The following is a 26,352-nucleotide window of genomic DNA, read 5'->3' as shown; positions in this document are numbered from 1 at the left end:
TTTCAAACGGGCTTTCCCTTCATGTTTGTTTTCTCTATTTTGATTGGAAGGTGGAGATTATTGAAGAAGTTAACTCACTGCACTCCATTTTTAGCCTTGCTCTCTGTGAATGCATACCAGGAAATGACACTTATGCCACCCACAAGATTATCCATTGATTTTAATAAATGGAAAATCTTCGCCTGTGCAGGTGTGATTTCCTGACATTTGGCATTTCTTAATACAAATTCCTGATGGAGCTATGCTATAGGAAGTAATGCTCATGATTGAGACCTAAATAGACATGGTCTAAATAAGGTGAGGGTGAAACTCAGGCTAGTTTTTAATTGATTATAAAGAGTACATGCCTCTTAATAGTTGAGCTGCTTCCTCAGCATGTTAGTTTTGCTGGTGTAGTTGTAATGTAAGCTTATCCAAGTTACTTTATTGTGGTCATTTTAGACTGCCAGCAGCGTTGTTGGAAAACTATAATTTTCCAGCCCTGGCAGGATCCTCGTAAATCTACTGTGCACCCTTTCAATTGCACTCAGATCCTTAATTTTATTTCCAATGATTGAAGAACTAATAAGCAAAAGTGTTATTTTTTTAACTGCCCCTGTGATTTATTTTATAAGTATGTTTGGTTGCATTCAATGCAGTCCAGGAACTTGATCTTTAATTCATTGACATTCCAGAACACTACTGAAGGGTAAGCAAGAGCACAGCCAGCATATCTAGGGTAAGAGTTGAGGCACAAGGTAAAAGCACATGGGCTTGGGATAATACATTGGCCTAAATAGGTGAGTGGCTACCTAACAGAAATCTGAGAGTTGGGATAAGTGTGTCAGTTTCAGATCGGCTATCACTAACTGGTGGGGTGCCAGATGGACGTCACTATTTACTACCTATATTAATGGTGTGGATGAAGGGAATCAGAATACGTTAGTCAAATTTGCTGATGATACAAAGATGGATAGATTAGAAAGTTGTTAGGAGGAAACAAGAACATAAGAAAGTAGGAGCAGGAGTAGGCCACCTAGCCCCTCAAACCTGCCCCACTATTAAATGTGATCGTGGCTGATCTCAGTTGTCCTCAACACCTTTTCTGTGCCAGTTCTTGTGGATTACAGTCTCCCATGACACTTGCAGATCCCTTCAAACATGCCCTAGATATTTTCCCAGTTGCACTCTGCTCTATCAAGCGATCACATTTTGGGAGCCTGTAGACCACCTCCACCCATGTCTTCTTTCCCCTATTATTTATGATTTCAAACCTAACTGATTCTGCATTATAATCCACTGCATCTACATCGTGACTCAACACTGCTCTGACACCTTCCTTAATTAACAATGCTATCTCACCTCCTTTCTCTTTTGGCCTGTTGTTATGAAACTTTGTATACCAGGAATATAACAAGGTCACCCTGTAACCATGTGTCTGTAATAGCTATTGGATCATACACGTATGTTGCTATCTGTGATGTCAACTAATCTAACTCTTTGCAAATGCTACATGAATTCAAATAAAGACCACTTTATCAAGAACAGTGTCACAGCTGTAGAAAAGGAGGATGTCCTGGAGTGATCATCCACTGAGTCCGTGTGGGTGGAAGTCAGAAACAGGAAGGGAGTGATCACTCTTGGGAGTATTCTACAGACCTCCTAATAGCAGCAGAGATGCTGAGGAGCAGATCGGGAGGCAGATTTTGGAGAAGTGCAAAAATAACACGGTTGTTGTCCTGGGTGATTTCAACTTCCCTAATATTGATTGGCACCTCCTTAGTTGAAGGGGGATAGATGGGGCAGAGTTTGTTAGGTGTGTCCAGGAAGGATTCCTGACACAGTACGTGGACAGACCAACTAGAGGAGAGGCCAAACTGGACCTGGTACAAGGCAATGAGCCTGATCAGGTTTCATATCTCTTGGTGGGAGAGCATTTTGGAGATAGTGACCATAACTCCTTGACCTCTACCATAGCCTTGGAGAGGGATAGGAGCAGACGATATGGGAAAGTATTTAACTGGGGGAGGGGGAATTATGATGCTATTAGGCAGGAACTTGGGAGTGTAAAACTTGGGAGTGTAAAACTTGGGAGCGTAAAACTTGGGAGGCAGGGTAGGAATGGTAGAGTGAAGGAACCGTGGTTGACGAGATACAGAATATCTTGTCAAGAGGAAGAAAGAAGCTTACCTGAGGTTTAGAAAGCGTGGATCAGATAGGGCTCTGAAGGTAGCCAGGAGGGAGCTTAAGAATGGACTTAGGAGAGCTAGAAGGGGGCATGAGGATCAAGGAAAACCCCAAGGCATTCTACACATATGTGAAGAATAGGAGGGTGACTAGAGTGAGGGTAGGACTGATCAGGGATAAAAGAGGAAACGTGCCTGGAGTCGGAAGAGGTAGGGGAGGTCCTTAATGAATACTTTGCCTCAGTTTTCATCAGAGAGAGAGACCTTGACATTTGTTAGGATGGTGTATGACAGGCTGAGATGCTAGGGAAAGTCGACGTGAAGAAAGAGGATGTGCTGAACTTTTGAAAAACATTAGGATAGATAAGTCACCAGGGCTGGATGAGATATATACAAAGTTATTACGGGAAGTGAGGGAAGAGATTGCTGCACCTTTGGCGATGATCTTTGTGTCCTCACTGGCCACAGGAGTAGTGCCAGATGATTGGAGGGTGGCAAATGTTGTCCCTTTGTTTAAGAGAGGGAGTAGGGATAACCCTGGGAATTACAGACCAGAGAGTCTTACTTCAGTGGTGGACAAATTACTGGAGAAGATTCTTAGAGACAGGATTTATGGGCATTTGGAGAAGCATAGGCTGATTAAGGACAGTCAGCATGGCTTTGAGAGGGGCAGGTCGTGCTTCACGAGCGTAATTGAATTCTTTGAGGATGTGACAAAGCACATTAATGAAGGTAGAGCAGTGGATGTGGTGTACGTGGATTTTAGTAAGGTGTTTGATAAGGTTCCTTATGGAATGCTCATTCAGAAAGTTAGGAGGCATGGGATCCAGGGACACTTGGCTGTGTGGATTTAGAATTGGTTCGCCCACAGAAGACAGAAGGTGGTGGTAGATGGAGAGTATTCTGCCTGGAGGTCAGTGACCAGTGGTGTTCCACACGGATCTGTTTTGGGACCCCTGCTCTTCGTGATTTTTATAAATGACTTGGATGAGGATATGGAAGGATGGGTTAGTAAGTTTGCTGATGATACAAAGGTTGGTGGTGTTGTGGATAGTGTAGAAGGTTGCTGTAGATTACAACAGGACATTGATAGGATGCAGAGCTGGGCTGAGAAGTGGCAGATGGAGTTCAACGTGGATAAGTGTGAAGTGATACACTTTAGGAGATCGAATTTTAGGGCAGAATACAAGGTTAATGGCAGGACTCTTAGTAGTGTGGAGGAACAGAGGGATCTTGGGGTCCACGTCCATAGATCCCTCAAGATTGCCGCGCAGGTCGATAGGGTTGTTAAGAAGGCGTGTGGTGTGTTGGCCTTCATTAGTCAGGGTATTGAGTTCAAGAGCTGCAAGGTAATGTTGCAGCTCTATAGAACTCTGGTTAGACCACACTTGGAGTATTGTGTTCAATTCTGGTTGCCTCATTATAGGAAGGATGTGGAAGCTTTAGAGAGGGTGCAGAGGAGATTTACCAGGATGTTGCCTGGATTGGAGAGCATGTCTTATGAGGATAGGTTGAGTGAGCTAGGGCTTTTCTCTTTGGAGAGAAGGAGGATGAGAGGTGACTTGATAGAGGTGTACAAGATGATAAAAGGCATAGATTGAGTGGACAGTCAGAAACTTTTTCCCAGGACAAAAATCGCTAACATGAGGGGGCATAATTTTAAGGTGATTGGAGGAAGGTATAAGGGGGATATCAGGGGCAAGTTTTTTTTTTACAGAGAGTGGTGGGTGCATGGAACGAACTGCCGGCAGAGTTTGTGGGGGCAGATACATTAGGGACATTTAAGAGACTCTTAGAGAGCCACATGAATGATAGTGAAATGGAGGGTTATGTGGGAGGGAAGGGTGAGATAGATCTTAGAGCAGGATAAAATGTCGGCGCAACATTGTGGGCCGAAGGGCTTGTACTGTACTGTAAAGTTCTATGTTCTTTGTTCTCAGCTTTGATTTTTTACAGTTTTTACTAAATGTAGTAAAGAGCTTGCAAAGGGTATAGAAAGATTAAGTGTGCAACCAAGATATCAGATAGAGTTTAATGTGGGAAAATGTGAAGTTATCCTTTTTGGAAGGAAGAATGAGAAAGCAAATTATTATTTAAGTGGAATCAGAGTACAAAATATTGTGGTACAAATAGATCTCCAAAAAATGTTAGTAAGCAGGTATAGCAAGTAATAAGGAAAACTAATGGAATGTTGGTCTTTATTATAGTAGACATAGTATATAAAAGTAAGGACATGTTGATGCAATTTTACAGGGCGTTGGTGAGACTGCACCTTGAATACTGCGAATAGTCTTGGCCTCCATAATGAAGCAACGAAATACTGGCATTGGAGGCAGCGCAGAGAAGGTTCACTGGGTTGATTCCTAGAATGAAGGAGTTAATGTATGGAGTGAGTGAGCAAGTTGGCCCTACACTCAGAATGATTGACGATCCAATTGAAGCATCTAAGATTCTGAAGGGCTTGGCTGGGTGGATGATGAGAGAATTTTTCCACTAATAGGGATACCTAGGACCAGGAGGCATAGCTTATGAATAAGGGAATGCCTGTGTAAGGTACAGATGAGGTGGAATTTCTTCTCTCATAGTGTTGTGACTCTTTGGAATTCTCAACCTCAGACAGCTGTAGAGGTGGAATCGATGAATATACTTAACGCAGAGATTGACAGACAGACATTTGAATTCAAATGTGTTGAGAGTATTGGGGAGAAAGCAGTCAAGTGGTGCTGAGGCCAAGACAGGATTGAGGATGATCTTAGTTAATGGCAGAACAAGCTTGAGAGATTGCTAGAGCTAAAGAATAAAACCGCTTTGTGGTTTGGAAATGTTTATATTACAGCAAGAACAGGGTTGCACCCTATCTCCACCCTCCCAACCAAGGCTGTACATTGGATGATGTAATATAAAGATTACATTAGCTTTAATGATCGGAGGTGCTAGGCCTAAACAAAATGCATTGTATATGAGGAAATGTCTGCCATTTGAGCATGGTTCATGAGCACATTCAGGAACTCTTTCTCATAAATCGTTCCTAAGACAATATATAATTCATTCATCTGCGAAAATGTCTTTCATTCTCAGGAAAGGGAGGGGCTACTTTGCATCCAAAGTTAACAATCCCTAGGCCCATATCTTGATAAAAGTGCTAGGAAATAATGCATTCCAGATGTTTCTGGAACTGCTCTACTTTTCCTATTTCAGCTGTTTAGCATCCTGGTTAAATTAGCTAAATTACATATCTCCCTCAGTAAATGGAGTGTTGTTGTTAAAATTTGACAGTACAAAGAATTACTTCCAAAACAGTGCATCTTAATCACCACTGAAACCTATAATAGTATGTAAAGTCCTGCAAGTGCTAGCTGTGTCCATACATGTTGCATGGCGAAGTTCTGAATATTCAGTACCCCGGGGTATTGTAACATCTGCAGATGCTGCCATGCTTTCTGCTGTAAGTCCAATGTCTTACACGGGTACTTTGATTTCACATCCTTCCATCCTGCTTCCTTTAAAAACTCTATTTTATTCTTTCTGTTTCTATTTTATCAGAACATATGTCTCATGAAATGCTAATTTGCGTATCAGTGCCTTCCTTTTTCCTCAATCTACACTATCATTGAGAGGCTCTCAAATGAGTTTGTTCCATTTTCTGTACTTCACTTCATATCCCTGTCTCCTAGAAGCACGATTGGATTTCTATTACCCATGCTTTCCACTCTATTCATCTCCTTGATGGATCATCCTCTACCATTTCCATCACCTCCAGTGTGATGCTATCACCAAGCACATGTTTTCTCCCCTCTATTCACTCTGAATGATCTGTTCCTTTACAAAAACCTGGTCCAGTCCTCAGTCACCCTCAACAGCACATCTGCTTCTGACATCACCTGTACAAACATAGGACATGCAGGACTTGCCCTTTTGCTGCCTTCATTTTCTCTCTCCAGGGCTCTGAAAATGCCTTCCAGTTAAAAGTGTGATTTACTTATCCTTTCAATTTAATATGTGTGATTGAAAGTCAAAACTTTTAATTCAAAGCAGAAAATGCTGGAAACATTGAGCAGTCAGGCAGCATTTATAGAAAGGGAAACAGACTTAACATTTCAGATAAAAGACTCTTACTAAAGAGAAAATAAGCAAGTTTTAAGTTACAAAGAGAACAGGAGTAGGATGGATGTTAAAGGGAATACCCTTGTTAGGATGAGGCAACAGTACTGAGTGTGATATGGTGACCAATGTAATTTGACAATATAAGCTTAAAGAGACTGTGAGAGTTTGCACATGCTTGTGCATGCCTTTTGATTTAATTTAAGATAAGATTTCTTTATTAGTCACATGTACATCGAAACACACAGTGAAATGCATCTTTTGCGTAGAGTGTTCTGGGGGCAGCCCGCAAGTGTCACCATGCTTCCGGCGCCAACATAGCATGCCCACAACTTCCTAACCTGTACATCTTTGAGGGCCCATAAATAGATCAATGGAATGAAAACCATCATCCTCGACCTCGAGGGATAGCCACGACAACGACATCTTTGGAATGTGGGAGGAAACCGGAGCACCCAGGGGAAACCCACGCAGTCACGGGGAGAACGTACAAACTCCTTAGAGACAGCGGCCGGAATTGAACCCCGGTCACTGGCCGCTGTCTGTAAGGAGTTTAAGGATTTTAACGCCTTGTTAAGTAAAATTTAGTTTCCGTACAAAAGTAGCAGAATGTAGGCTCAGTGGAATTCCTGAATTGTTTCTGGCCATGAGGCCTGGAAGTTGCTTGAGACCTGGTTAGAATGTGACTCTGCCAACTTTAGATCAACCCTTTAAATTGGAGTTGGGAGTCGGATTCTTGGTTAAACCAATTTACCTACTTCCTCCACTATTTGGGGCATCAAGTGTCCACAGGAAATTAGGTCTTTTGCACTTTAAAGGGGCTTCATCTGTGAAATGGTGTAAGTTTCTAAAAAGCTTCTTCAGTGACTTATTTGAATTTGGATGAGATCAGTTGTATTTTCTGGAAGCAAATTTGCACTTCCAGGAGTTAAAGCACCAAATACTTTCCTCTTTGGCTCTGTTGCACTTTGGAAGATCTCTGGGGGCATGACTTAGGCTCACACCACTCAGGAGTTCAGACACTGGTGTCACTGACATCATGCTGCAGGTGCTGGTGGTTCTCCTCAGGCATCAGCTCTTTAAATCTGGGGGAGGTGATAGGGTTTTGGTACCATATTTTCTCCAGAAAACTGAAGTACAAGAGGTTCAGGACTTAACTATTCTCCGCATCTTCAACTCTGCAGTTGCACTACAGAAATCAGATGATAATCCTAAAGACAGTTTAATGGTTTAAAGGCAGTTTACAAAATCAACATTAGAAGGCACACGTAAGATGGCTTTATGAGGCACACATAAGATGGCTTTATGAGGCACACATAAGATGGCTTATTTCATGGACAAGATTTACTGACTCAGCTTCTGTGAAATCTAAGATTAAGGGGAAATTCTGCAATCCCATCCTACCAGTGAGTAGTTGCATTTGCAATGTTTGTGGGTCAGAGAGGTGGGCTACAGTGTTATCTTCATGTCTCTGACCCAAGCATTTGGTGAATGCAAATAATCATCCAGTTAACAATTGAAAGCTAAAGTCAATTTTTGTGAAGTTTTGGAAATTACTCTATTTATATTGGATGTAAATCACTTTATTTTGCAGTTATTTAAAATTACTATCATACTTGATTATCTTAATTTCTGAAAATCAGTAGATGATGTGACACTAAATGATACAAACTAAGACAATTCCATGTTATATCCCTACTTTGACCAAGTTGATTTACTTCAGATGGGAGACTGTTGAAGATGCTGCAGTCAGGTTCACACTCCTAATTCCTATGTATGACTCCTGTTATTAACTGTGTGCCCAGTGTTCCTGGTGAGAGTAGCATAAGACATGTCTGTATTGCCTTCTTGGAAATCATCTACTAGTGCCCACCAACAAGGGACTGGTGCAGATATGGATCATCACTGTTAAAAGATTTCTAATTTGTCTCATTCATGTCATCAGTATAATCCAACAGCAGCAATACAAGTCATCCCCAGGTTACGAATGTACATCCCATAGATATGAACAAGCGCGCATAAATTCAAAAGTCCGACTTATGTTTATGCATTTGTTCCTACAAACGGCAGTTTCCTACTTGCACTGATTGGATGAGGATACTTCATGGGAAGACAACTCAAGTCTCCCGCCACCCCAGTCATCTTGAGAGCACCATATTGACAGCAGGAAAGTTCAAACTGCTGGAGGAACTCAGTGAGTCAGATAGCATCCGTGGAGGCAAAGGGATAGTTTCCACATTTTGAGCAGTGTTTGTGTTTCTTTACAAACACTGCACAGGTACTGTACTGTATAATTCTTATAGTAATTTGCCATTACCATACCCCCCAAAAGCAAAAAGGATATGTGATGGTAGTCTATATAAGGAAAGGAAAACTATCACAATGAAAGTTAAAATCGATATAATTAAGCAACCTGAAGAGGGAGACACCCCACTGAAAACTAGCAAAGCGTTGGGTTTCAGTCATTCAGTGCTCGATACCATCATAAAGGACAAGGTGTGCATTCTTAAGCATGTTAAAGGATTGGCCTCGATGCAGGCTACCATCACTACAAAGTAGCAAAGTAGTTTGATTATTGAGATGGAAAAACTGTTGGTGGTTTGGCTTGAAGATCAAAATCAACACTGAATATTAACCTGATGATTATTAAAGAAAAAGCAAAGAGCCTGTCCAGTGATTTGGAGAAAAAGCATGGTAATGAAAGTGAAGAATTTGTTGCAGAAAGAGGGTGGTTTAATAGATTTAAAGCAAGGGCTAATTTGTATAAGATTAAAATGCAAGGGAAAGCAGCAAGTGCTGACAATACAGCACTGAGTGCATTTCCTGATGCTTTGGCTCAGATAATTGGCGGGGGGGGGGGGGGGGGGGAGGGGGGAGGGAGGAGGAGGAGTTATTGTGCCAAACAAATGATCAATGTGGACAAGTCTGGATTATATTGCAAATGTCTGTCGGAACATACAAATATTGCAAGGGAGGACTTATCAACTCATGGATAGCACAATTGGTACAAATTTGACTTATGGACATTTCAAATTAGGCAAAGGGAGTCATTGAGAATAGATTGTTAGGGGCTGTTCTGTGACCTAGCTCCAGTTACCCACCTTTGCTGCATACCTCTGAACTCCTTTGAAAAATAGAAAATTGATCAATCTTGGGTTTAAAATTAACAGTTCTTGTCACATCAATTGTTATATATGAAAGGGAATTACAAATTTCTGCCAGACTTTGCATGCTGATTATCACTCCATAAAAGGTTTGATTTTATTTTTAGACTCTGGTCATGGTCCCAGACTCTCCAATGGTAATAGTTTCTCTCAATCTACCCTATTCGTTCCCCTTTAATATCCTGAAAGATTCAATCAAAACACTTCTGAAATTCCAGAGAATGCAACCTGAATTTTGGACCCTGCCGTAATGTGGTCTCATAATTTAATTCATGGTGACTAAATATTGACCTGGTTTATCTATGGTGCACTCCCTGAAAGAGCTGTATATTTAGGCTAAAGTGTGCTGCACTGAACTGCACACGGTACTCTAGGTGTGGCTAAAAGATGTTTTGAATAGTTGTGGCATGACTTTTGTCCCCTTCTACTACAGTCTTTTTGATATAAAGGTCAGTTGCCCATTAATCATTTAAATTATTTTTTGCCCTAAGCCATGAGACTTTAATGATTCATATAGATGGTAGCCTATTACTGCTTGGATTGCCACTATCCCTAGTTTTTCACCAAATAGAGAATACTATGTTGTCTCTTTCGGGTTTAAAATGGATGATCTCATTTTAGCTCTCTATGCTCATTGACGTGTAACTTAAAAATTTTTAGTGATGTATAAAAATACACTTTATTTTGTTTATTCCTTGTAAAAGTTAACTTAAATATGAAGAGAAGGCATTTCATACTTTAGACTACCTTTTCTAAAATACAACAAACAAGGAATTATTAGACTACAGAACATTTTTAATGGTAGTTTCATAGTTAGAAGAGATGACACTGAGTTAATTGTAACCCTGGTTTCCATTATTCATTAACAAAACATATTGTTGTGTTTTATCTTGCTCCCCACAACAATTGGCCTGCTTAAGATGATATAGTTCTGTTTTCTTACTTTTACAGACAGATGGATTGCTTGGTTGTAGTAAAAATCAGAAATTGGCCTGAGAATGAAAAGATCAAAAGGAAGGTGTCTGATTTTTCTCCTTTGTTAGTTGTTGGCAGATACCTTCACAGGAATGCACCCTGACCCAGCTGATTTTCTGATATTCACTGCACCATGGGCATAGGCCCAGGATAAACTCCTCTTGTATCTGATCCTTTTAGTTTTAATGGTCCAAGAGGTTGTTTCAGGGGGAGGGAGTTCTTATGGGACCTTTTTATTAAATTAGTAAATTGCAATGCTTTTCTCAGTTAAGTGGGCAGCTTGCTATGTTCTGCACAGCTGTTTCTTGGTCTTTAATGTGATCCATGTACTTGCCTAAATAGCAACAAAGATGTCATTGATTTTGCTATGAAAAGCAGTATATTATTTTGTTGAACCTCCAGAACACCTGCACAAATCTTCAGTGGGAATTAGTTAATAAAACCACATGCAAAGATTTTCACATCCCAGACTGTTGAAGGCTCTCTATGGCTCAGTTTATTTTTTTTGTTCTTAAAAACATATGATCATGACATTAAATTGAAGTTAACACTTGTCCTTTTACTGACTTTTCCAACTGTTAATATATAGTTGTATGTGTGTGCACATGTTGGTGTGTATTAGATAAATAGCTGTAACCTACGAGAAGTTGCGATTATTTTATTTATGTAACTGTAAGGCAAAGAAACAAATTTGCCATCACCCTCAAACCCTATAAGTCGCATCGCCTGATAACTGGAAGTCTTTTTAGTACTGAAAAATACATAGTTATCCAATGCTTTGAATCAAGCAATGTGAATAATATTGTCAAGGAAATTTAGTGCTTTAAAAAAAATGATTTCTCGGTTAATTTGGAATGACCAGCCAAACTTATTATGTAGCTTTTGGAATCTGTAGAGAAGGGAGGGTGACAGAAATAATAAGCAAAAAAATACATAAGAAGGAATTTCATCCTATTTAAATGCAACTCCACTTGTAGCTCATAATTCTTTCCTAAACTTCACGCTGCAATGTCTGAACAACATGCTGTTGTATTATGGAAAATTCTACAGACTACTTTTAATATTTCACTACCAGACATTCCAAGTGTCTTCTTTCTAAATGCTGTTGAATGCCTGACATCATGGGGTGTCATGCATTATTTTAATGAAAGGAAATGATTTCCAGGAAATCTGACTCATACAGAAATGCATATTTATTGTGTTGTTTATGAGTCAAAATACCATGGGGAAGTTTACTGGTTTAAACTGAAGAATAATTCTGGTGTTTTCTTTTCCAAACTATGATATTTCCAATGGTGAAAATGTGAAGGAAGGTTGCAGTAAATAAATTTAAATTTGTTTATGAATATATTGTTTATGCTATCACTGTGTACACAGATGAATTTGTCCACAGTGCCCATAGCTTCCAATTCCCACAGTCCAGAGCTTGGTTTAAAATAATTAACTCAAATTTTTTGTTTGGAAGTGCATTCTTTGTTGTAAACTTTTCTTTGATTTTTCTAAAGAATGTTAGCCAAACTACATAAATATCAGACATTGGAAAATGTAGAAAATTTGACATCTTTTGAGTTACTTTCCATGTGAATTGGTCATAGGGGTGAGTGGGACAGGAGGGGGGTGGGGAGAGATGAGATGCATGCACAGGAAAACAACTATTTGTTTGTTTTGCTACTTAAAAAGATCAAACTAGAAGTAAAGGCAGAGATTGTGTATACCTTGATCTCAACCTGCATCACATTCCCTGACAGCTACTGATTGTGTCGGATCTCGGATCAGAACATTCTTGCTGAAAATGGGTAAAACCCTTACAAGCAGACTGGATTAAGTTCAATTCACATTGTGTTTAATCAGAAAATGGATGTACTTGTTGCTGTCAATGTATAAATAATTTGCTTTTTTAAAAAAGGAATATGGTTTCCTAATGATGAATATTGAAGTATTTTTGTTAATATGGTATTACATACTTAAGTTTAATACTTCTTGTGGCACTACCATTTTCACATTTTATAATTAGATTAGCACAATGCATGTATTTGTGGGTTGATGTTCAAATTTATCTGTAAGAAATAGTTTGCAACTTCTGTAATCTTTGATCAAGCATACATATGACCTGCATTTGTTCATGGAACTATTCTTGCAATTTGGAGTTCACAAGCAATGCATGGGTTAGGTATTGTGGTTATGTTGCTAGGTGAGCAATTCAGTAATCCAGATTTATAATTCAAACAATGACGTCTAGAAATTCTTTGGCAAGGTGGAATTAAGGGATTCGGTTCTGCAAGTCAGTATCAGGGGCTCGGATCAGGGTGTTAGGAATAGATAAAGGTACAGATTTGTGGGATAGTTTGAGGATCTGGAAATTCCTGGTGGGATTGAATGGAGTGTCAAGGGCTGAGATCAGTGGGGTGAAGGAGTCAGCATCATGTTGGGGGCAAGGGAGAGTGGGTAAGTAAAATAAATAATGCATGGAAAAATAAGGCAATGGACTACATGATAAATAATTAGATATTAAGAGGTTTGGAGAGATGAGGGGTCTTAGATAACTTGTCCATAAATGGCTGAAGATAGCAGAAAAGGTCAATAAGGTGTTTAAGAAGATGTGAAACAAGGCATATGTACAGTTCTGGCCACCAAATTAAGGAAAGGATATGATTGCACAAGAAAAAATAGAATTTGGTGGAACTTGAATTTAATTAAAAATACTTAGAGGGGAGAAGAATCTACTGTATCATTCAATTATAATAAATTACTGGTAACAAAGAAAACTTGCCTTCCTGAATGGCTGAATCTAGAGTTGTCTCTTGATCTGGACTAACTGAACTGCCAACTGAAGAGGCTCATTAGGTGGTTTTCAATATCAGAAGATTGTCCACCATCATCTTTGATGCTTGTCTTTTTAGTGGCATTGATGTCTTAAAGATGAGTAAACTTGGGGGAGAAAAAAACAATGAGTAACTGAGGTTGATCTGTGCTGCAGGATAAAACCAGATACATGACCAGTTTCTCTCTCCAGAATATTCCATGGATTTGTAGGGAATATTGTCAAAATCAGTGTATGTATCCACAGGTTAATAATAATAAAACACAATCAACAAGTATTCTTCATTCACATCAACATTGTAAAGTAGAGAGTCGGCTTTTCGTCAAAAAAAACCTATGCTTTATGATTGAACATGATATTTTGTTTCTTTCACTGACAGATTACCGGACTGGTCCTTGTTTTACGCAAGTGAATAACGAGATGTGCCAGGGCCAGATCAGTGGCATCATCTGCACCAAAACACTCTGCTGTGCAACTGTTGGACGTGCTTGGGGCCATCCATGTGAAATTTGTCCAGCTCAACCCCACCCCTGTCGTCGTGGCTTCATCCCAAATATTCGTTCTGGTGCTTGCCAAGGTAATTTTAATGTAACAATCATCTCTTTCATTGTTTTAAGTATCTCAAAATAACATAGAGCATAGTTGAAGGTAGTAAATCAGTGTGAAAATATTTCCAATGTTTATTGTAATATAATGGGGTCCATTGTTAAGATAATTTAAAACTGAGTTCCAACATTAAAAACATGCAGGTTGTCTTAATGTTCTTGATGTTGGTGTTAACCATTTAAATGCAAGAGAATGTGGGACTCACTTCTCCACATAGTCAAACGTGGAAATCCCAAATGTACCCGGCAATAGTTGGTACCATATTCTTTTCTATTTGCTTCATTATGCCAGGATTCATATGATTTATGCTAAGGAATCCTTTCAGAGATGCTGTACCAGATTAGACCTGCAGTCCCGTAGATTTAAATGTGCATAATTTATGGTTTGTGTTATGTTTTTAATTATTTATTCATTAATAAGTGATTTTATTATTTTTATTTTCAATAATTTTAAAATAACTTTCAAAAGTTTTTATACTGTATTTCATTTTTAATAGTTTTAATCTTTTCTGAATATTTGACAGTAAGAAAGGTCCTCCATAATCAGATCAGGTAAGTTTGGAGGCGGAATGACCACAGGCAATGACCCTTTGCCAATGGGATTGGGCCTAATTTAATCTTTACTAAACAGTTATTTTCTTTTTTAGGTGTGATATTATTACTATATTTCCATTTTGCAGAGCTGCTTCCAGTCAATTGTTCTGTTTGGCTGATGTTCTGAATTCACCAGATGGAGTAGACTCCAGCATATCAGAAGTAACAGAAAAATAACAATACCTCCCAAATTTAAAAGATGTTGCATTTGCATGACATCATTTAAACTCTTTATAGCAGATAATCCTAGTGCTTGATTTTATATGGTGCCACAATTTTTTTAAGGTCATTACCCTGTTAAAAAAAGAAACACTGCTTGCACTGACAAATGATAGTAAGTAGCCATGAAGTAGTAATCCTAAAAAATTGAGAACCAGTTTTTTTTACTGTTTATTTCCTAACCAGTACCTCCAGTGCCTTTCAGGAAGACACTAAAGATTTCCATCATTTTGAGTCGCATTTTGTAAGAACTCTTTTGTCTATACTTAAAATATTACCATTCCTGATGGGCCTGTTGTATATTTTCCAGAGACAATGTTACTATTATAAATGTTCAAGATGTTATTGCCTTTCCTTTAAATGTCATCTTGACTAGATCAAAATTTAGACATTTTTTGTAATTCAATTGGATCACACAGTTACATTGTTTTGCATTTTGATCCCTCTAAAATATCATCATCTAACTCTTGTAATAGAAATCTGATTGTCTAAACACAAATTAAAAAAAAAGAAGCCAAAAGTCTAACTACCCAAGTCAGAGACAAACTGTGTTAGAACTTTTCTGACAAAGGGTTTTCACCCAAAATATTAGTTTCTCTTTTTTCAAATGTTGATGAGCCTGCTGATTATTGGGAGAATTTTCCGTCGTTTCTGTTGAAAAGGCAGCTTTGTATTGTTGAAATTTGATTAGAAATACAAGTGAAATGAAAGATGCCTGAGAGCGGAACTCTTTCACAGTGTCTCAATGGCAACATAACCTACTGAAGTAGAGAACACTACATCCATTAAAATGGACTGAAAGCAATTACAATCCTAAATTGAATCACTTTGAATTTAATTTAGATTTTGAAATCTTTTATGTGTAATGTCAGTATTAAATATTTCATCAAACATGGTCTTTTTATACCAGGTATCATTCCCAGGAAATTGCTTTGTTGCTGGTGACTTCTCAAAGAAATAGTAACCTGCTATCTTACTGAGTGAGTAGGCTGAAAATGTTTCTCAGAACATTGACGAGAGATGGCAGTGAAGAAACTAGCTACAACTTTTTATTATTGGCAGAGATTGTTATCATTTTCTTGAAATTTAATAAAGACGTGAACTTAGAAAACCCTTTTGATCTACTGAATCGACTTGATCTCAGATTTTCCACATGCCATCCGATGAATGGCTACATCATTTTTGGTAAATGTCTCGTTATTCCACAAAGAGAAGGAGTACCTTAAAGGAAAATTACTTTTATTTTCACAGTCTAGGCTCTGAGAAAACTAACCAGCATGACAAAGGTTCCTTTCAGAATTATTTTCCAAAGTATATTTCTTTTATCAAGACTTGTTTCTGAATTCAAAACCTAAAAGTAATGAGTTTTAATGTATATTATTTGCAGTTTATGTTATAGATCCTGTCTAATGATCAATCAATATTAACAATGAGATATACTTTAGAGCATGTTTAAAATTTCTACTTGCATGGTCTTGTGTGCTTAGGAGGTGCCAATTATGATTGCCCATTGGTGCAAATTAAACACAAATAATTTCTAGAGTTTAGCACACCTGCTGAAGCTAACCAATGCTATTTGATGTCATACATGCACCCCTTAACAGGGGAATAACCATTGCCAGAGTCACTGTGCTGCTCATGGAGCAATGGTAGCAGCAATAGAAGCACAGGCTCTGGAACAAGAACCCCATTTCACTAATATCCACCATGATAAAGAGGGGGATACCTGGAAGAATGTAGCCCTACTGAAATGAGGTTGTCTCAGAGATTATTGCTTTGCAATGATGCTCTGAAAATTTAGATTTGGTCATGTTGCCACAAAAGGTTTAATGACCTTGTATGTCTGGTTAAGGTCAATGTAAACCGCAACAAATCCCATCTACCAACGAGCACAATACTGCACTCATATACTTCGCACTATTCTTGCATTCATGCATGCATCTCACTCGGACATTCAATATTTAAACATTGGAAGCAAGGTATGTACACATTATTCATTCTTGAATGGCAATACTTCTCACAAATGCAGGCTGCAGCAGCAATCTAGCGAGTTTTGGAGAGGATCCTACTGATCATGAGATTGGCCATTGCTGATCCAATGACCATTGATGAGTGATAGGGAGTTTATTGAGAATAATGCTTTGTTCACATCAAATTCTCTTTCTCACATCCCCCTTGGCCCACTGTCTCTTCCGCTTTTTAACATTCAGATCTACAGCATTCAGCAGCAGAGATATCATATTCCGAAGAGGAATTGGGTCACATCATTGCATCTGGCACTCATATCCAGAAGTGGAGTCTCTATGTGATGAATCACAAAACATGTATGGGCTGCAACTGGGCTGTATGTAATAGGTAGCTCAAGCACTGCTCCTTAGAGGAAGAGGTTTTACACCACTTATGTTCCCAAAAATTTCAATAAAAATTTTGAAAGAATAGCCTAGTGGACATGTGCCCAGTGGTGCTCAGGGTGTTGACTGGTCTGTCTGAGATTCTGCATAAGATGTCAGAAACCATGAGGCCGTCCAGCTTGAAATTCATATCCGAGCCTCGCCTGGAGCCTGTTCTTTCTAGTGTGGAAGAGGTAGCCAGCTCTATATCAATTAATGTTGATCCAGCCAATGTGTAGCTTCGTAACAGAATAGAGATTTCACTATAGCATAGGCAGGAGCCACCCAGTGTATGAAGCTGCAGTGGAAACTTTGTTCTGGACTGCAAGATGCCAAGGGCTATCACAGTACTTAAATGATCTGTCCATTAACGGATTGCTCATCCAAATGGTGCCTTGAATTTGGCGAATATCAGTGACTCCATGGTATCTGAATGTGCTGTCCCTTCTCAGCATGATTGCATTCATGATTCCATCACTAACACTCCAGCAGAACCTGGAGTCTCTCTTTACCACCTCAAGTAGACTACTGCCTCTCATGGCAAGATTGATGAAGTCTCTTTATGTGGTACAAGGTTTATATGCCTTCAACATGTATCGCACACCACAAAGATGCATTTTTTATTTGGGCAACAGCAGAACAATGATTGGAAGCCTGAACCCCCAATCAATTTTCTCTTTACTTGCCCTGAGACTGGTTCCAATATTACAGCAAAAAACAAATTGCTGGAGGAACTCAGCGGGTCAGGCATTTGAGTTCCTCCAGCAGTTTGTTTTTTGTTCCAAATTACAGCATCTGCACTCTGTTGTGGATCCAACATTACAGCTATTGTCCTATGTGAGATCAACTAACTGAAAGCAGCTCAGAATTTGAAGCTTACACCTTCTGATCAATAGGGCTTGGTGTTTTGACTGGATGTTGTTTAATAAATAGCTAAGAGGATTTCAAAATGCCTCTTTTGAATACAGATCAAAAACTGAACATGTTATATGGTATCTTCTCTTTGTACAAAATTTGTTGTGGATTTTGATATAAACATGACAAATTGGGCACAATTCTTAATCTGCTTGGCTTTCAGCTTAATTCATTGGAAATGCAGTTAAAAAAGTACATCAAAAACATTGTGCGACCATGATGCAGAGTACAGCTCCTTTTTTCACACTCATCTCATTGCCACAATTGCTTGCACTCTTCTGCCAATAACTCTGCCCCTGTCCCTCCACCCACCCCCCCCCCCCAACCGACCAGAGCACTCTCCATCATCGATCTCCATGTTAAGAACATGAGACCATAGATGATCTGAGAATCTTGCTTCTTGGCAGCTGATCCATCTCACCCTTGTATGCCTCCTCATCGCCATCTGAGATTCTACCAACAATTAGCTTTAATTATTTGTTCATGCCTGGCATCAGTGACATTGGCAGAAAAGATCCCTCAATTTGAAAAAGATTTTTACTGCTGCTTTGTTCGTTTTGATCAGTAATGGGCCAGAGAATTTCAGGAATCAGTGAGGATGTTGCATCTTTTTTAAGTGAAAACTTTGAGGATGTCCTTTAAATAATTTCTCTTGTCTCCTGGGAATCACCTGCCACATTGAAACTGGAATTGGAGTATCTGTTTCGGGAGGCTATAGTCAAGCTTGTGGATGGAGGTATTAAACATCGTCACCATCACTAGGGATTTAGTATTAGGGTTGATGAGGCTAAGGCTTATAGATCCCATGTCCCAGATGATTGCGTCTCAGGATCCTAAAAAAAGTGGCTAGCAAGATAGTGGATGCATAAGTTATGGTCTTCCAAACATCCTTAGGTTCTGGAGAAGGGCTAGAGGACTGGAAAACTGCCAAATTGACATCCCTCTTCAAAGTGGGAAGGAGGCAAAAAAGTAAGTAATTATGGACTGATTAGTGTAACATCTACTGTTGGGGAAAAATGTTAGAACCAATTGAGGAATTTGTAGCAGCACGTTTGGAAAGTGTGATCTAATCAAGCAGAGTCATCATGGCTTCATGAAGAGGAAGTTATGTCTAATGAATTTGTTACAACTTTCTGAGGAAATCTTTACCAGAGTGAATCAGAATCAGGTTTATTATCTGATTCTGAAATGGATCTGATCCATTTCATGCTTAAGTGGCATGACATTTGTTGTTTTGTGGCAACAGTACAGTGCAAAGACCTAAAATTACTATAAATTACAAAACTAAATAGTGCCAAATAAAGAATAACAAGGTTGTGTTCATGGGTTCATGGACCGTTCAGAAATCTGATGGCTGAGGGGAAGAAGTTGTTCCTAAATTGTTGATTGTGGGTCTTCAGGCTCCTGTACTTCCTCCCTGATGGTAGTAATGTGAAAAGGGCATGTCCCGGGTGGTGAGGCTCCTTAATGATGGATACCGCCTTCTTGAGGGACTGCCTCTTGAAGATGTCCTTGATGGCGGGGAGGGTTGTGCCCATGATGGAGCTGGCTGAGTCTCTAACCTCCTGCAGCCCCTTGCAATTCTGTGCATTGGAGCATCCATACCAGGCTGTGATGCAACCAGTCAGAATGCTCTCCACCGCACATCTGTAGAAATTTGCAAGTCTTTGGTGACATACCAAATCTCCTCAAAGTCTCAATGAAGTAAAGCTGCTGGCATGCCGCCTTCATGATTGCATCAATATGTTGGGCCCTGGATAAATCCTCCGAGATGTTGATGCCCAGGAACTTGAAGCTGCTCACCCTTTCCTCTGCTAATTGAGGACTGGTGTGCGTTCTCCTGAATTCCCCTTCCTGAAGTCCACAATCAATTCCTTGGTCTCGCTGACGTTGAGTGCGAAGTTGTTGTTAGAACACCATTCAACAGCCAATCTATCTCACTGTATTGTAACTGAACCTCCAGAAGGCATTCAACAAGGTGCCCCACAAAAAGTTGCATCACAAGATGAGAGCCCATGGTGCTGGAAGTAACATATTGGCAGAGATAGGTGATTGGGTAACCATCAGGAAGTAGCGAGTGGGGATAAGAGGGTCATTTTCAGGTTGGAAACCTTTGGCCAGTGAGGTACTACAGGGATTAATGTTGGGCCACAGATGTTTCACTTGGAAGAAGGAAGTGAAATAGATAGCCAAGTTTGTGGACTACACAAAAATGGACGGGAAGATGAATTGCAAGGAGGGTACAAAACAGTTTATAGGAAGATATTGATAGATTATGAAAATCAATTAAAAAAAAACTGCAGAAATCTGATTTGTAAACAGAAAATGTTGATCCCACATTTCATCAGGGTCTAGACCTCAAATGTAAAACCTATTTCTCTTTTCACAGATTCTGCTTGACCTGATGAGTGTTTCCAGAATTTTCTGATTACTAGGTTAGGTGATTGGGCAAAAAAATTGGGAAATGGAGTATAATCTTGGAAAATGTGCAGTTATTCATTTTGGAAGGAAAAACAAAAGAACTATATTGTTTAATAGAGAAAAATGGTAGTAAAGTGCAGCATTATAGGACTTGGAGGTGCTTGTGCATGAAACACAGAAAGTTTGCACACAAGTACAAGATAATTGGAAAGTTAATGAAAAGTTAGCTGTTATTTTAATGGGGTTGAAATATAACATGAAAGAAGTCTTACTGAAACTATTCAAGGCACTCGTGAGACCACTTCCAGAGTAGTGTGAACAATTTTAGTCGCCCTCTAAGTAAAGATATTGTTTCATTGAAGATTGTTCAGAGAAGATTCTCAAGGATGAACTTGGGTATGGAGGAGTTGTCTAATGAGGAAATGTGAAACAAGTTGGGACTCATCTCATTGGCATTTAGAAGACTGAGGGGTGAACTAATTGAAACATAAGATTCCTTGGGGCTGGACGTAGTAAAGAGTGAGTGGGTGTTTCCTTTCCTGAGAGTTAAGAATCAGAGGGCATGGTCTCAGAATAAGGGGGTGCCCATTTAAGAATAAGATGAGGAATTTTTTTTCTCTAAAAAGGCCTACGATGTTGTATTGAACTAATTGAGCTAATGATGCCTAATTAATCTGTTCTGCCTGTACATTGGTCCATATCCCTCCATTCTCTACACATTCTCGTGCCTATCTAAGAGTCTCTTAAACATTTGTTGATCAGAGCTCGGTCAAGATCTGAGGAGAATTGATCCTTGATTTCCTGGTCAGCATCATTTACATTTCCTGAAGTGTAATAACCTCATACTTGGAATGTTTTGTTGCCTGTTCATTGAGACGAGAAATTTTCTGTTTGTCTTGGGTTCCACAGAGGAGTCTTGTCTTCTGAGACACAAGACATTGTCTGGTAGTAGCATATGTCAAGTGCATTACATCGAGAACCAATCTTGCTTCTTCTTAATTTTAAATGTTGCCTGTGCTTATAAGGAGCAGCTGATGTGTGGAGTTATTTTCTAATATACATCTTTTGCAGAGGTGTTTGGTTTGACTGTCTCATATTTTCCCAAAACAGCAGGAGGTTTCTATTACTTGTGTCTGATACACTGTAGACATTTTCCAGATGCTCCACTGTAACTTGCAGCATTAAATGTTTTACGTGATGAATGATCCCTATTTCCTACAGTAAATAAAATTACAGAAATTTTTAAAGACAGAACTGCATTTTGATCACCAATATATATTTATAAAATAAATACGCATAGAGCAACAGAACTTTTCTGGAATATTTGCAGGAAGGCTATAAAAATAGTTTCAAGTTAATCATCCACAGCGATGTTTGGCTCATTCTCTACGTCAGTTTCACTGTTATGCCTCACCCCAAACCACTGAGGTTTTCTCCCCTCCTATGAAGTCTTGTCTCCTGATTGATTCACAACCAACAGCCACTCTCTGACCTCTTTTTCTGAGTGACTGTACTTCAAATGACTGAAGAGTCACTGAATATCATTGAGAAATGTAATCGTAGTATCCTGCCTTCATCTGATATCCACCCATGTCCTATATAAGAATATGTCATCCTATAGTAAACAAGAACAGCAACTTGGTGATATTTCTCTTCCAAATCTTAGAGAACTGAGTCTACATATGTAAAATCTCTGTTGCTACTTTGGATTAGATAAGGAGGTCAGAGGAGTGTTCACTTTAAGAACCTTGCGTTGGCATATGAACAACACGGTCTGCCCAATGTAGTTGACTGAAAGTAACTAGGGCTTCACTGCTGGGAACGTTGGCCTGGGAGAGGAAGCTGATGTTAGTTTGTTTATCCTTCCAGTAAAACCTTTTCACAAGGATGTTACTGGAACTGGAAGGCTTAAGTTACAAGGAGAGACTGGATAAGCTGTTTTTTTCTCCCTGGAGTGTAGGAGGCTGAGGGATGACTTTATAGAGATATTTAAAGTCATGAGAGGCACAGGTACGGTGAATGGTCACAGTATTTTTTCCAGGGTAGGTGAGTCTAAAACTAGAGGGCATAGGTTTAAGGTGAGAGGGGAAAGGTTTAAACTTTTTCACACAGAGGATGATGGGTATGTGTAACGAGCTGCCAGAGGAAGTGGTATAGGCAGGTACAATTATAATGTTTAAAAGGCATTTGGACACGTACATGGATAGGAAAGGTTTCGAGGGACATGGGCCAAACACAGGCAAATGGGACTAGCTCAGGATGGCACCTTGGTTGGCATTGACAAGTTGGGCCAAAGGCCCTCTTTACATGCTATAACTCTATGAATTTGGAGAATTTTGTGGAGATAGCTTTGGTGGTATTCTTCCACCTCATTGAGATGCCCAGGCCTCAGAAATATATAGGAGGGCAGGGATCACTGCTGCCTTATAGACCATGAGTTTTGTACCAGGTCTGAAGTTTTGATCTCCTAATATCCTTTTATTCAATCGACCAAAGATACTGGTGAATTTCGATATCAAAGTCTGCCTTGTTTCCAGGGTCTTACAATGAACCTTTATTGTCAGAGAACAGTGCAATGCAGTCGGGGCAAGTTGGTATAGGAATTTGGTCTTAGAGACATTTGAGCATAAGGCCCATCCTCGTGAATGCTTCGGTGAATGGCTTGATGATGTCTTAGAGCTCAGCTTCTGAGCTTGTGCAAACTCAAGCATCATCTGCATGTTTCAGCTTGACTACTGAGGTTTGGGTGACCTTGGTTTAGAGTATAGTCTCCGTAGGTTGAACAGTTTCCCATTAGTTCTGAAGATTAGCTCCACTTCTGTGGGTAGGTTGTTGGAGGTGAGTTCAACATTGCAGTAAGAAAGATTGAGTAAAATGTTGGGGCACTGATAGAGCCTTGTTTGACATCAGTCTTAACTGAGAATGTTCTGTTATAGCCCTGCTGGTTGATATCGTGGCTTGCCTCCCATTGTGATAAGGAGGAGACAAAATTCTGTGGGCTTGTTGAACTTGAGAAGGTTGTTTCACAGTCCCTCCTGTCAAAGGCTTTGGTGAGTTTAAAGAATACCATGCATGGTGGTGCTTCCTGTATTTTACATGGTGTTGTGTAGTGATGTTGATTATGTCTACCATGCCTCTAGAGGGATGGAATCCATGCTGTGATTTGGTGAGCAGCTCTTTGGCTTCTGGCAGGAGATGGTTAGGGAGGGTCCAATGATGACTTTGCCTATGGAGACTGCAAGGAGACCCCTCTGTAGTTATTCCAATCACACTTGTCTCCTTTCCTGAAGATGGTTATACTTGCAGCATCTCTGAGGTCCTCTGGTAGATCTTTCTCATCAGATATGGATGATGAAATTGTGGACTTGTCAATGAAGCTCTTCACTACCAAGTTTTAGGATTTCAGCAGGGATATTTTCTGCTCCTGAGGCCTTGTTATTGTCAGGAGTGGCAGCAAGACTGGCCCATGTAGGTTGCTGTGGGATGGAGTCGCAGCTGTGGAGACCTTCAATGTGTTCCTTCCAGTGGATGATGACTGCTTCTCTGTCTCTGCAATTCACCAAATTAATGAATGCCTTGTGAAACTTAATGTTGAAATGAAAATCAAAAACTCAAAAGTCTGGGAATCTGAAATCAAAATAGAAAATGCAGGAAACATTAAGCAGGTCAGACAACATTGACCGAAAGAGAAATGGAGTTAACATTCAGATTGAAAACCTGGTAAAGAGAAAACTAGTTAGTTTTAAGTTTTGGGAAGGAAGAGCCAAGTAGAAGAAAGGGAATATTTGTGTCTCTCATTCTGGCTGAATGACTGAATGTTTCCTACCTCTTCTGTTTTAATTACAAGATTGAATTGTATGGTTTTGTCCACATCCTGAATACATAGTATATGCAGTGACCATCACTGTAAATGCCCAAACTGTCAAATTGTGCCATTTCTATTAGTATATATTGTGGATTGCACATAGCAAATCAGATCAAACAGCATAGAGAAGTACACACTCCTCTTGTATTTTTTAGGGATCCTTGATTACTGCAAAGTTTTTGAAGATCAAGTAGTGAAGTTTGATGGGAATAGCTGGGCTGTACTTTGAAGCTGCAGTGATTGTAAAGACCTGTAGACAATGTGACCTTGAAAAGTTCCATATTTTTGTGGGATAATGGGAGCCGTGCTAATGTTCCTGCTCAGCCCCAGAAAGGCAGGGAGCAGGAAGACCAAAGTAATCAAGAGGAGAAGGGAGAGAAGGTAAACCTATTACCTTGAAGATTCCTGGGAACAATGCTTCTATTTCTACACAAGTGGTCACTTACTTGTGCCACCTGCTACAGATGGAGTCGTAGTGGTATAACTGCTCTAACTAAAGATGGAGGTCTCTGCAACCATAAGTACCCTGGCCTCCTGTCATTCCTGGCAGCAACAGTAAACTGCCATGTATCATAGTTTGCAGTTACCCATATATCAAGTCTCACATGGAAGGGAAATAATTTCCATTTTTTTGATTAAGAATGCAGAAAGCAGTCCAACCATACAAAATTTCCCAAAATGTAGGCTTCAATAAAATTTACGAAGTAATTTACTGCACAAATTTTAAGCCAGATCTACTCAACAGCAAAAAAAAGGCTGTTATTGTCAAAACATATTAATAGTGTGTGCCTATTTCAAAGGATTCTCATGGTCAGTGCAGTGCACATTGGAAGTTTGCATGATTCATAAATTATGATGCGCTCACTGTACTAGGCATACTTCAGGCACCCATGGATAGTTCTTGGAAGTTGTAGAGGTGGGCAGGTGTACAGACTACTGAAGGCTTTTCACTTCTGTGCGGAGTCCAGGGAATACAACTCCTAGTATCATGGAGACTGTAATTGGGGTCCTCAAAATGAGATTTTGTTGTCTGGTCTGGGCAGGGGATTCCTTTCAATACTTTCCAGAGGTGGGGATGAGGTGGTTATTTTCATCTGCTGTATCTTCCACTGCATTAATGGCTGGCAGTGACCATCTACAGAAATGGAAAATCTTATCATGGGCCTCAGAAATTGAATGACACCACTATTATCCAATTCCAGCTAACAACAATGTGGGAATCACTATTGACCAGAGACTGACCTCTAAGGTGCACTTAATTAAGGTGGCTGCATAGTGCCAAATATATTGAAGAATTTTTCCTAATTGCATCTACGTGTACAACTTGTGAACATTGAAGAATGTTCACTTCATTTCTCTGGATGTTATTCCAAAGGCATTGAACAAAGTTAAAATGCATTCAGGACAAAGCAGTACACTTGAGAGCCAATTCCAGCTACAGCCATTACCATTTGGAAGATGGATCTGATCAACCAGAAGTAAAATTGCAGGTTGAGAGGAAAGTGAGATCTGAGGAAATTAGCTATAAGAATAATCATTGTCAGTGGTCTGCTAGCTGCAGTCTCAGTGGTGGCTGCAGTCTCAGTGGTAGCTGCCCCCATATCATAATCACCTTCCCTTCAATGCAACTCTGCTTGTGGGCACAATAGGGCCAGCTTATTGCTACAGCCAGCAGTTACTCAGCAACTTCTGCAACAGAAAGCACTTTATTGAAAGTATTGCAGTGTACTTCTCCAATGTGCCATGGATGAACAGTAGCCTGAAAGTGAGTGTTTGAGTAGTGATGGCATGCAGATGTTGTGCAAATGAATGTTGATTGTTGAGGCAGGAATGTTGACTGTTAAATGAGTGTTGGAGGGATGGAAAGTGTGTGTGTGTGGTGGTAGTGGTAGTAGATGATGCAATTTGTTTGTGAAGTTATAAAACTTTTTCTATCTATCAGTGCTTTTCTTTTGGGTTAGAGGTATGCAGAACATGTTTGTTACCCAACCACTCAATAAACATGTCCAGGTCAGCAATGGAGAAGCAGGGTGATGCTCCTGCTCTTGTTTCACTATCCTTCTTCACAATGCTCTCAAGTTGCACAATCGCTTTCAGCAATGAATGTGATCAGTGAT

At 39.6% G+C, this 26,352-nt stretch overlaps 1 protein-coding gene across 1 annotated transcript in view; it reads left to right on the top strand.

Moving 5' to 3' along the window:
• Positions 1 to 26,352, top strand: part of LOC127572903 (fibrillin-2-like) — a 266,295-nt gene that overhangs the window by 55,589 nt on the left and 184,354 nt on the right. The window contains 1 exon segment of the mRNA XM_052020630.1: positions 13,606 to 13,803. Coding sequence (XP_051876590.1) covers positions 13,606 to 13,803 — 198 coding nt within the window.

Source organism: Pristis pectinata, chromosome 7, assembly GCF_009764475.1.
Source record: "Pristis pectinata isolate sPriPec2 chromosome 7, sPriPec2.1.pri, whole genome shotgun sequence".
NCBI lineage: Eukaryota > Metazoa > Chordata > Chondrichthyes > Rhinopristiformes > Pristidae > Pristis > Pristis pectinata.
Note: the sequence above shows the minus strand (reverse complement) of the source record. Positions and strands in the feature narration are given on the sequence as shown.